At 40.8% G+C, this 12,063-nt stretch overlaps 2 protein-coding genes across 2 annotated transcripts in view; both read right to left on the reverse strand.

Moving 5' to 3' along the window:
* Window positions 1-6,860, reverse strand: part of IPCEF1 (interaction protein for cytohesin exchange factors 1) — an 88,675-nt gene extending 81,815 nt beyond the window's left edge. The window contains exon 1 of the mRNA XM_063151326.1: window positions 581-6,860. The gene's annotated coding sequence lies outside the window, so the exon portion shown is untranslated. The remainder of the gene's footprint in view (window positions 1-580) is intronic.
* Window positions 6,861-7,050: 190 nt separating this feature from the next.
* CNKSR3 (CNKSR family member 3) overlaps window positions 7,051-12,063 on the reverse strand; it is a 55,549-nt gene continuing 50,536 nt past the window's right edge. Inside the window, exons 11-13 of the mRNA XM_063151324.1 lie at window positions 11,175-11,383; window positions 10,629-10,718; window positions 7,051-9,147 (exon numbers count right to left, since the gene is read on the reverse strand). Coding sequence (XP_063007394.1) covers window positions 8,849-9,147; window positions 10,629-10,718; window positions 11,175-11,383 — 598 coding nt within the window. The 3' untranslated portion in view covers window positions 7,051-8,848. The remainder of the gene's footprint in view (window positions 9,148-10,628; window positions 10,719-11,174; window positions 11,384-12,063) is intronic.

Genomic DNA, 12,063 nt, shown 5'->3' on the forward strand with positions numbered 1-12,063 from the left:
TAAGACAGACTGCAATAAAGAGGTAGATCATTAAAAAAGAGGGAAAAAGCTTCCTCACCAGTGTCAATATAAACAAAATATCCACAAAAAAATAGACACGTCCTAAATTAGAAAACTAAGGATGTAGCTGCAGGGAGTATGTGTGGGGTTTTCTGCAAAACTACTGTTCCCCCCAACCCTGTCACATGTCTGTCCCACTCCTGACCTGGGAGATTTTTCAGCACTAAACAGCCCTTCATTACCACTGAGCTTCAGCAGGCAAACGTAAATTGGGTAACATGACCAGCACAAGAGAAATTGAGTTACCATTTTTTGGCTGGTGACTGAGGAAACAAATCTCACAGTTCACCTCCTTATTTCAAGAGGGGAGCAGGAGACACAGAAGCTACCAAGTCTGAAGGACCCCTACTCTAGCACATATCTCATGTCTTCTCCCATGAACTGCTTGAAATATAACTTATAATAAACAAATAATGCCTAAAATGTTCATAAAGCATTATTACTTTAAAATAAAAACACTTTATAACCTAATTGCAATATATATTGCCTCTTCAATCCTCTTAATATAATTTTAACTTACCACAAATTTAGAGCTCTCAGGAAAACCATAAAGTTTGCACACATGAAGCAATAGCTTCTCCCCCCACCCTGGAGACTCCTTTCTTCCTTTTTTCCTCCCCCACCCAAGCCCTGAATACAGGAAGAGAGATCACCAGCTGCCTGATGAAGAAAACAACTACCAAAGAGTGTGCATCATTCAGATGGCTTGGATGATTCAGCTTTTCCATGTGAACTTTAAGTGGCACAAATAGTGCTTTGTGCATTTCTGAATCAAGAGTGTATTTAATAGTCCAAGAACATAACACAATTTCTACTTGAAGAAAAACTTTTCATCTTAAATACAGCAGCATATCTGTTACCTTACAATGGCTCCAGTTCTCAAACCAATCAATAATTACTTCTGCCTGTGCTTATGGTACTGCAGCATCTTCAGCCTTTAAAAATACATTTGCTATTGTTCTCAAAAGTTGAACTGAGTAGGACAGTGAAAAGAGGATCTAGTGATGAGCTTATAATTTTGAAAGCCACTTGATGTGATGTGCATTGGTTTTAGAGTGGGAGGGCTGGAAAGGAACAGAAAACCCAGGTGTAGCAAGCAATCTGCTCTCCCAAAATACAACAGCACAATAATACAGCAGCAGCTTGATCATAAGCATCCCACAGTTACCTTTCATTGTCAAGAAACTTGTAGGAGAATAATATTAAAAGTTTCCAGACAGTAGGCTGAGATATGAAACCCCACAAAAACACAAAACACATACACATTTACTTTGTGTATTTTTTGTTTAGCACTGCTCATATAAAGAATTAGTGCCTGGTTTTGCTTCTCTAGTTTCTTTGGCCTTTATTAATTTGTTCAAATGTTCATTTGAATCTTCTTCATCAACAAGATCCTATTTTCATTTCACCCTTTCAATCATAAATCAGAAACAGCTCTAATCAACTGATCAGGTTTGACACAAAGAGTAGAAGGAACCTAGTACTCAGACCTAGTGCTGAGGACAAACCATTTTGCCTGACAAACCCTGTTTATTTAGTGGGAGAATTTCTTATTTATGCTCAAGTACAAAAGCAGCACAAGCATGTTGAACACAACGGTGCCTTCTGCAGGCACCCAAGCGTGACAATGCCAAAACTGTCAGCAAGGGCACCTTGAGCAAAGGGAGGAGGTAGCAACAGACTGAGCAGACTAGTCATCACTGGAAATACCTGAAGACCTAGAAAAAAACAACAGAAATGTTGCTTGGCCTGTGCTTTCAACAATGGAAACGAGCCTTTGGGGTCATGTAGTGTGCCTCCTTCCACTAGGGAAGCACCTGGAATTTTGTCTTGGGGGTGCAAATGAGGCAAGAATACTGGAGAGCAACCAGAGCACAATGTTTTGGCAGCATCTCTTCTCCCACTAATGGCTTTTGTATGTTTTTTTTATTTTATAACTGACTTTCACTTCATTTTAAAATGTAGGCATATTATGCACATCCAAGCCAAAAACCTTGTATCAAACTAGGCAGGGTGATGCAATTCTCACAGCTCCTGCCCTGAGACAACGCTGCCAGAGCCAGCCTCACTAGCCAAGATGTCTCTCTTCACAGCCAGCTACATGAACAAATACTGTGTGAGACCAGACGGTGTCCAAAATCTTCTGCGTTTTGAAAACACACCAAATGCTTCATTGCAAACTAGATGAAAAATCCATATTTGCAAGAATGACCTGTGGGAGAAGTCATATGCTTTGGTAGCCGTGCTGTGATTCAGGTTTTTTGAACTTCAGACTTCTGGTGATGTTTGTTTTCAGTCCTTGACATTTCTTGATAGGGAGAAAGATAGCAGGAGTACTTCTCATCACAGCTTCCCATCACACCTCCCCCTCGCTTTGGTCAACCACTGGGAAAATGAGTCACGATGCTGAAACCTGAGCCTCTTCCACATCCCTCTCAAAGCCCTGTTTCCCACACAGACCACATCCATTCCACGCACAGCAGCCAGCCACGGTCAGTACAGGTCAAATGCATTTCTTGTGACCAGACTGACCCACGTGTGAGCACCCTGGGGGATCTGCCTGACTGCCTCTCCCAGACAGCCCCAGCTCTCTTGTCCCCTTGCTTTAGTAAAGGCTCTCTGCGCAGCCCTAGGTGGAACATGCCTGTGCCATGCAGGGAGCTCACATGCTGCCAAACCTTTTGGGTTCTTAGATAATGGCTCCCCTCATTTTACCTCTGTGAGACACATCATGTCACTCCTCAATGTTCCCACACTTACACAGGAAAACCAGCTTTGCAAATCATGTACTTTGTCCCATTAGCCTTTTATTTGGAGGCCTGTCACTCCTATCCTGAGCATGAGAGAGGGAAGAGAGGGGCTGCTGCTTTAGATGATGAGTTTCCCCGTGCCTTCTTGTCCCTCCACCCCACACAGCCACTGCACAGACAGCAGGAGAGGGCAGGCAGGGAAGGGCAGGATGTCTACCCCCATCTCTCCAATGCAAACTATGAATCCAGTGTTACAAAACTCAGAAAGAGGAGAAAAAAAACCAGACCTTTCTTCCTATCCAGCGATAAGAAGCTGATGTGTCTGGACCTAAAGGATGAAGGACTGCTTGGGGTGGTCTAAGTAACTTCAAAGCAGAGTCTAAGCCAACAGTTTATTAAGCAGAGAGGAATTCTTACACGAATCAAGAACTTGGAAATGTTGTCTTGTGGGCAGCACTATTTTTGCTGGAAGGCTCTGATCAAAACTATCTCGGACATCAAAACAAACTGATTATGCTATAAATATTAAAGACTTTATAGCTGTTTGTTTGTGAAATAAATTCTTGGAAAGTTCCTTAGCCTTAATGTAAGGAGGAAAAGGTCAGAGAGGAAAGACATAGGAAAAGGGAAATAATTAATTTAGGACATAATTTATTTTGCTCTCATCCTACTCACTTATAGGAACTTATACCAACTTCCCCCCAGAAACCAGTGGTCAAGAAATATGCCAGACAATATTAAGACTTCTGCATGTTCAATGGGACATTCAGTAAAGTGGGAGAGTTTCAGTTAAAATTGTGTTACACCCAAGAAAGCCTTTGGTCACATTCTGTGGAGACACATTTAAACACCACAGTTGTGCTGCAAGAATCTACAATACCTGAACTACAGCCCTCACTTTCTACTATCACGTAATAAAATCAAACAAATCACCCAAGATGCAGCCACTTAAATTTGGCTGATCTTTTACCTTGATGAAAATCCTTAGTTTCATTATTATTCATGAAGTTGTTATTCCCAAGGCAGAAAATGTGGTTTTTTTCCTTGTGTTTTACTAATGGAGTTTTGTTTGGTTGGGGCTCTTTTACAGTTTACAGATTAAGATTTTATGGCTCATTTGTGACTACTTGGCATTATGAACATTTTCACTGGAAATATGTGAGGATTTTATTAGAAACATTGGTACTGAAAACAGCTAATGGGGGATGAAAGAGGAAAACACGTTAATAAGTAGCACTGAGAAGCATGCAGTTACTTGGGAAAAAAACCCCAAAGCATTAAATACACTGTCAAAACAATGAATCTCAGTTTAGACTGTGGCATCTTGTATGCCTCTCAGTAAATATTGCCCAAACAAAAAAAGCTCTAAGTAAAGGTCAGAAGGGTCTGAGGCTCCTCACCTGCAAAGGCACTCCCAGAGCACATCTGAACATGGGGTGGCTGAGCACCATCAGTCAGCACAGCCCAGTGATCCATCAGAATCTGGTCAGGTTTGCTCCACAGGTACATTTCAACACTTCCTACTCCTGCTACACTTACCAAGGAGGGTGTGGGGTGTCAGAAACAACCAAAAAAGCCAGAGCAACTATCCCTCTCAGCTGAAGATGGCACAGTAAACTGAACTTCTTGTGCTCTGATTCCCTGGCTGCTGTCTGGGATGGAGACCATTCACCCTCACCAGAGAACAAACAGCAACTGCAATCACAAACTGACCCCAAGGATTTCCCCTATAACTCAGCACTCTCTGGCACTTACTTTATGCCTAATTACTCCATCTCCATACTCTCTTAATCAATCACGTAATTGTCTAAAATATCTTTACTGTCTCCCAAAAAAATATATTGGATAACTCCATAACCACTTAATGGAGAAAGTCAGTGGCTTACATTATCCTGAATAACTGAGGTGACCACACAGGGAGGCTTAAAAAGAAATGTTTACATCTATTCTATGTCATGCTAAAACAAACACATTTCTCTCACTGGCAGGAACTGGAGGACACCCAAAGGTCTGGGGTTTTTTCCTCCACTGAGTTTGTAATCCTTATTTTTTCTTCTACTGGCAAAGAATGCAACAGACAACTCCTGCCTGTTTAATATCTAGTATGTATTTTTAAAAAAATCCCAACTCTAAGTGATGTTGGAGCAGTAATAGTTTTTAAATTTGATTTTCCACTTTTGGACAAAGTCCAGAATAACCCAAACTAAGTTTTCGGACCACTGCACATCATCCCTTGGCAATGACACAATCTTACCAGCAGTTGCTATCATAAAGGAAGACAAAACTGATGGTTAGGGACTTGCATTGTGCAGGCAACAGGATAAAGAGAGGTTACTATTTTAAACCGATGCAGCAGAATTTGGTGAAATTACACACTGACAGCAGCTCTTGACTGCTTTTGTCAATATATCTTACAGCTCAAGTGTGGTGTGTGGAACTATATATAACTGCTTTGAAAGACTGCCCTTGTTTCATATTCCAGCATCATACAAATGTAGTGATAGAAACAAGTGTGCATGCTGCAGTTGTGTGGGGTGCTTTCTTTGCAGAGTTGCTGCCACTCAGCTGCAGCAGCATTCAACACAACACAGACCCATACATTTAGCTTAGCCTGACCCCTCTTTTTTCATTCTCCAAACTGAGGTTTTTTGGAGTGCTCTTTCTACATTTTAAGTGAATCACAGAATATGCTGAGTTAAGTCAGTGGCTTCCTCAAGAGCTCTTGTCCATTACAAAAACCTTACAGCCTGCAAGGAGACAAAAGCATTCCTGTGTGATAGCCACAAAGAGCATGTGCTGCATAACCACAGCATGTGCAAAGTAAGGCTCAGGCTGCAGCAAAGAAAGAAGCCACAGTTGTACAGCAGGACAAAGGACACAACACTTCTTTCCAATTACCCACGAGCAATTCTATCTCACACTTTTCAGATGGTGCACTAGGATATATGGTGGAAATTGGGGGATGAATATTTTAGTGCAGAAAACTCAAGCAGAAGCCAACATTCACACTCCTCTGAGCTACCAATCCTGCTGGCAAAGGCATTTCTGAGAATGCATGAGCACAAAAGCCTTTCTGCTCGGATCATGTGTAAGATATTCCAAAAATTGAATGATGAATGCAGGAAAGCTCCTAGGGAAGTAAAACCTGCAAAAAAATGGTTTGAGCTGAATTCATCAAGATCTAAGTTAAAGCCTGATGAGAGGTTTAACTTGGTCTATTCAGGATGTGATTGCAGATATAGAGCAATTTGTGGAGACTGCCTGGAGGCAGTGTAATAAAACAGGATGCAAGATTTGGACTAAAGAAACATTTATGCAAGAAGAAAATTCTTTTGCTCTCCAACTCTAAAGCTAGTCTTTACCATCTGTTTCCTGGTTTGGTTAAGTTTTGGATTTTTACTCTTTTACTCTCTCTCCTTTCTGTTCATCTAGCACCAAGACTATGGAGCACATTGCTTGTAAAACAAGCCCTGCTTATGAGGAAGGACAAGCTATTGGCTCATTGATTAGCACAAAATTAGTATAATACTCTCAGTACTGTGTTCACCTCTGTTGGTCATCCAGAATTCAAACACTGATTAATTTAATTGTCCATGAATACTAGAGGAAACATATGGCTTGGAGAATTTCCCTGCACTCTGTCTCTACAAGCCATTAGTGCTCATTTTTATGTCCTGTTTCCTCTCATGCATTACCATCCAAAAAAGGACTTTTTTTTGCAATGGTTATGTAAGAGAAACCAAAGGAATTGGCTTTCATGTATTCTACAGACTTCAACAGAAGCCTGCTCAACATTCCAAAAGTGCACAATCCCCACTATACATATATGCAACAGTACTAAATATTATTTTCCGTTTTTGTGGTGTTTATGATCTTTTCCAATTAACTGCATTGTTTTTCCACCATGACAGTGTTTTCAGAGTATTGTGGAGTACTGTACCATGGCAGGACATCTGGAAATGTACATGGTACTCATTAGGGAAGTCAGCCTAGGTACAGTTTTTGACTGGATAGATACACGTACCTTCAACATCAAGAGATGAGCCAAGTTTCTGTATAATAGCAGAATTTTTTGCAGGTTAGGCCAGAAGGATATCAGCTGCGATTTATTCCTAGATCTGTGGGAGGTTTTTTTTACCCCTAAACTGTAGAGCATCCTCTATATTCTCTACACACAATAAGAGGTTAAGCATAATGGCCCCCATTCATTTCTTAAGTACAGAAAACACAACACTGAAGATGAGCAGAACTTCCATTTTAAAAGACTTGTTTGGACAACACCTTTAGAACTAGTTCAGCCTTTTTGAGGCTGGACTACACTACACCACAGAGGCCACAACATGGCAGCTTCAGCCCTTTTCTTGGAGGCAGGAGCAACCTGTGTCAGGGTTCGGCTGCAGAGCAGCAGTTCGTGTCCAGTACAGACTGCCATCTCGGGGAGTGGAGGAGAGTGGCACAAGACAGACCTGTCTTCTTCCATCAGAAAGGGCCAAACCAGCCTCTCCAGTTATTAGTGAGTCACAATCAAGCACAATTAATTGAGAAGTGAATGAAACACCCTGTCTCTCTTTGTGGGGCTGTAGCACAACTTCATCAGCTCGTTGCAGCAGAATGGTGACATCTTCACAGACAGAATTACAGTGTGTTTTTCACATCCTGTTATCACATGTGATTCCTGCCCCAGTCCTGAGTGCAAACTAGCATTTAACTCCCCTCCTTCCCCACCAATCATTAAATACAAATCCTTCTTTTCAGCAAGACCAAAGGAGTAGAGGCTGTCAGCAATGTATCATCTACAAAAATAGTTAGTCTTATAATTAGAAGGTAATACAAAATCTTATTTTCTTTTCATTTGACTAAGCTGTGCCCAATACTTCAATACAGGAAGGTACAAACTCTATCTGTTTAAATGTAAAAATATATACAACTATATTTGACATTTAAATAACTTTAAACAAAACTGTTTGCATACTAACAATCTTATGTACATTCCTTCTTAAACAATACCTCTTTAATATCCTCCTCTTTTGTTAAACAAGTTTTATTTTCCTCCCAAAATACCCAAGGCTACTTTAAAATTCTGGAGGGGTAAAAATTAGAGCTATATAGAAAATAGCAAGATGTCTTACAATTGTAGTGTATGATAGCACATATTTTTCATAAAAACAACACATCATTCAAAAACTGAACCACTGTAAAAGTTCTCGTAAGTCCAACAGGACTGTCTTTCAAGGTTACTTTGGTTAACAGCAAGTCATTCTTAAACAACTAAGGAAAAAATATATTTTCTTTCACCACCTCTACAGATGCATTTCCTTGGCTTGTTGTAGCAATCCATATACCTTTACAGATGAGCACTGCAGTTGTTCAGTGCTCCTTATTTGTACTGTGATTTCAAATACAATAGATTATATATATAAGGTTGGATTGATTTATAATTAAATTAGTCCAACTTCCTAAAATCTCTGAATAAGAGAACTCTCTTCCTAAGACTTCATAGGAACTCTGGATATCAGAGAAAGAGTGGTAACACCACTAATTCTTCCTTACAAGGTTGATCTCATGCAGTACTTGAAACAGCATCACCAAGTTGCATGAAACTGCTGTTTCCCTGCTTATTTTCCCAGTCAGGAGAGTGACAACTTCTGTGAGCTCTGCATAGTCTGACACCCTGCCAGTTGCACCAGCCTCTGAGCTTTCAGACAACTAAAGTGCCACTGGACTTCACAGTAATGCAATGCCTTCCTCTGAGTCGTTAGGGTTAGGTCACTTGTGGCCTCTACCTCACTGAAATTTTACTCATTTCCATGGGAATAAACGCCTTCAGTTTTTGGCCAGGAAGAGGAACTTGATCTGTCCTCCCTCCTTGCACTATGAAACCCTCTGATCCATCAAAAAATGACAAAAAAAAAAAAAGGCTAAAGTGTGAGATTCTCCAGGAACAGAATACTGCATTAGTCCGTGTGTGTCAGTTAAGCTGCAGAGCAGAGAAGTGTGACCGACGAGCAAAGGCACTTGGTGACAGCGCTGGGGACAAGTCAGTGAGTCAACAGCTTCAGTCTCGTGAACCAATTGACCAGCAGCGAGGGCTCTGCCGAGGAGGATTTCGTGGATGATGTGACCGATGATTTTTTAGCACCTTCCTCCTGGAAGGGAATTGTTGCACTGTTGTGGAGGTCTGTGTTCATAAAGCACCTGCTGCCTCGAATATAATCCATCCCCCTCACTAACTGCTTGTCGGACACCGGCCTGGAGAGAGGGTGCTGCATGCAGGGGCTCTCCTCAATGATGGGGGGTATCCTTTCATTGCTGAAGTACCTGCAGAGGACATCTTCACCTGTACAAACAGGAGGAGAAAAAACAATTATTGCTGACTTCAAAACCCTCCATTAACATTTTCTATTTTTATAAAAGTATTCTGGTTACACTTCAAATACCTAGATCTGGGGTTTTGTTCATAAAACAACTGGACATAAGCAGCTATCAATAGATTCACAGCTTTTTGCATCTTTAATGTTTTTTAAGTGACACAATTATGAAATAAATCCATACACAGAGGAGATAGATACCATTTCACTGTTATATTCCAGATTCATACACACCAAAAATGATGATACAGACTACTTTCATGCAAATCATTATCACAGGTGATATTTAACAAATCTTCTTCTAATGTGTTATTCAAAATGCTGAAGAGACCAGAGTTGAATCCATAAACTTCTCAGTATAACTCATGGGTAACTTAAAAGCTACTAACATTACTTTGGACAAGAGAAATTAATTTTGCAGGTGAAGATATAAGCACTTCCCTCCCTGATTTTGACCAGTGATTCATGATGCTTTCTCTGTTTTAACTCTTCCCCAGACACCTGACCAAGGCAGCTGCCGCTAAAGAAATCCTGCTGGACTAGGCAGGTCTTTGGTTCTGATCCAACACAGCTTAAGTCCAAGCCTGCAGCACTTAAGTACATTTCAAGCATTAAAAAAAGGCAACACAAAACCAAAGGCAAAACCAACCAAAAAACCACACACACAAAAACCAGCCCTGCCACCTGGTGATCGCTCTGTTAGTATCCCCCCAGGTTGATGCTTCTTGTTATCAACTTCTACTTTTACATAACAATAATAGAATACAGCTTTGATTTTACCTACAATTAGACATTAGCTTTCATAACTGATTCCAAGAATAAACTAGTCATCCTTATTTCCCACTCTAACAGGACTCAAATAGTCTTTCAGATGCAGAAGAAGGTGGGAAGAGGACAGTGTGGGAAGTAAAAAAAGCCATCCAACTGAACACAAAACGTTATGAGCTTCTGTCTCTCTCCCATTCAGTGATGCCTGCAGAATATGTTCCTTTCTAACAGCAGTAGCAGTAAAAAGCAGCTCCTAAAAGGCCCTACATTTTACAATTTGCGAACAAGCTTGCTTCTTCAACAGCCTCCACAGTGAGCTAAACAAAGACTTTGCACAAAAGTAGTTTCATGATCAATATTAAATGCAGTAAAAAGGGAAGGGGCTGTGTGCAAGAGCAAAATGTGCGATAAAATCACAAGTACAGATCTGCCCTAGTCATTCTAGCTAACTTTTAATGCTCACTACAACTCTGAGGCAGAAGATTTGAGTCCCGTCACTGCATAGCCTCAGAAATTTCACTTACCATCTGGCATTTCTGCCAAACCCAACAATGATCACCTTGCATCACTTCAGCAATATGCAAACCACAATCCTCCATTCCTAATTTAAACACTTTCATGTGGTTCACCCCAAGGAAATTTTGGAGAGGAAGAGAATGAGGGATAAAACCTAAAACCTTGCCTTTTCTCCCTGATCCTCGTGGCCTAGAGAAGGGTTCTGCAGCTCCTATCCAGCTTCCATCAGCAGGCATTGACAAAGGACGAGGTTTTCCTAGAGACAACATAGAAGGTTACGAGGAGTTACATAAAGTTGAGGAGACCAATTTTTAAAGTTTTACTTTTCCCAGTTAAGCAAAGGAGAGATAAGCAATAAGGAGCTCAAATTGCAGAAAAAAGAGAATATCTGAAGATAATTCCACCAGTGACATATAAGAAATCAGGTGCTGAGATTAAACAGCCTTGCTCATTTAGAGCAGGAGTAGACATAATGTTATAAGCAAAATACATGTGGAAATGGTGTTCTGTAGCAGCAGACCCCAGCTGAATGACATTCATTAGAGAAATAACAGAGTTTTAAGAGACATTATTTCAGATACAGAATTTCAGATTCACAATTTGTACAAATGGCCTTAATATCAATCAAGTCCAACAAGCAGTTTTCTAAGACAATTTCAGACTGATCAAAGCCCTTATCACAACAGTGATAACAAGAGAGGAATGAACTCACCGTAGGACTGGGTTTTTTCTCTCATTTTGGCTGGTAGGACATTTACTTCCATGGGATACCCAGGCAGCTGATCAGAATCAGCAATAGTGAACCTCCGCCTCCGGCTCTCCTGATCCAGGAAAGAATTGGGAGACTCGGCGCCCTTGGACCCAGGCAGGGGCTGACTGCGTTTGCTGCCTCCTCCATACACAAAGCTCCCCTTTTCATCTCTGAAAGGACATGTCACTGCAGTTAGTGCCCTGAAAGAGTTTAAAGCTGCAGAGATGAAGAGGTCTGAAAGATGCTTCTAGCAGCAAGTCATGCTCGTGACAACTGGCATTGTGCTGCAAACAAGCTGGAAGAAACCCCCAAGAAAGTCAGGTGATAGAAGACTTCATTATATTTAACAAGGAGAAAAGAAAGCTACCCTCCTCATGCTAAATCACTCTTAATGAGCCAGCAATTTAACACACTGAGAAATTCAGAGGCTCCATTCCTCCAAAATCCAAAAGATTTTGATAAATGAGACCCTACTGTCCTGAGGGCATCAAAGCCCCTGATTTGCTGCCTGCTCAAATACATAGCTTTGACTCGGGAGTGTTACATAAATTTATCCATCTCTGTATATGTAATGGTAACAGCTATTACCTCCATCTGAGAATCTTATTATAGGAGTCCAATACCTGTCACTAAATATTTACCACCTTCCCTGTCCCTCCTCGAGGGTTTCAGTAACAGATTCACAGTGTGCATATATGTGTGCATATATATACACATATATGATTTTGATGAAATTCTGCAAGTACTTTTGGAAGAGAGGCTACCCTTCAAGTTAAGATTTGCCTGGAGGTTTTAATCCTTTCTACATGCTACAATCTTATTGCGTGAACAACCATTAGCCAAGTCAGGC

This window comes from Melospiza melodia, chromosome 3 (assembly GCF_035770615.1).
Source record: "Melospiza melodia melodia isolate bMelMel2 chromosome 3, bMelMel2.pri, whole genome shotgun sequence".
Lineage (NCBI taxonomy): Eukaryota > Metazoa > Chordata > Aves > Passeriformes > Passerellidae > Melospiza > Melospiza melodia.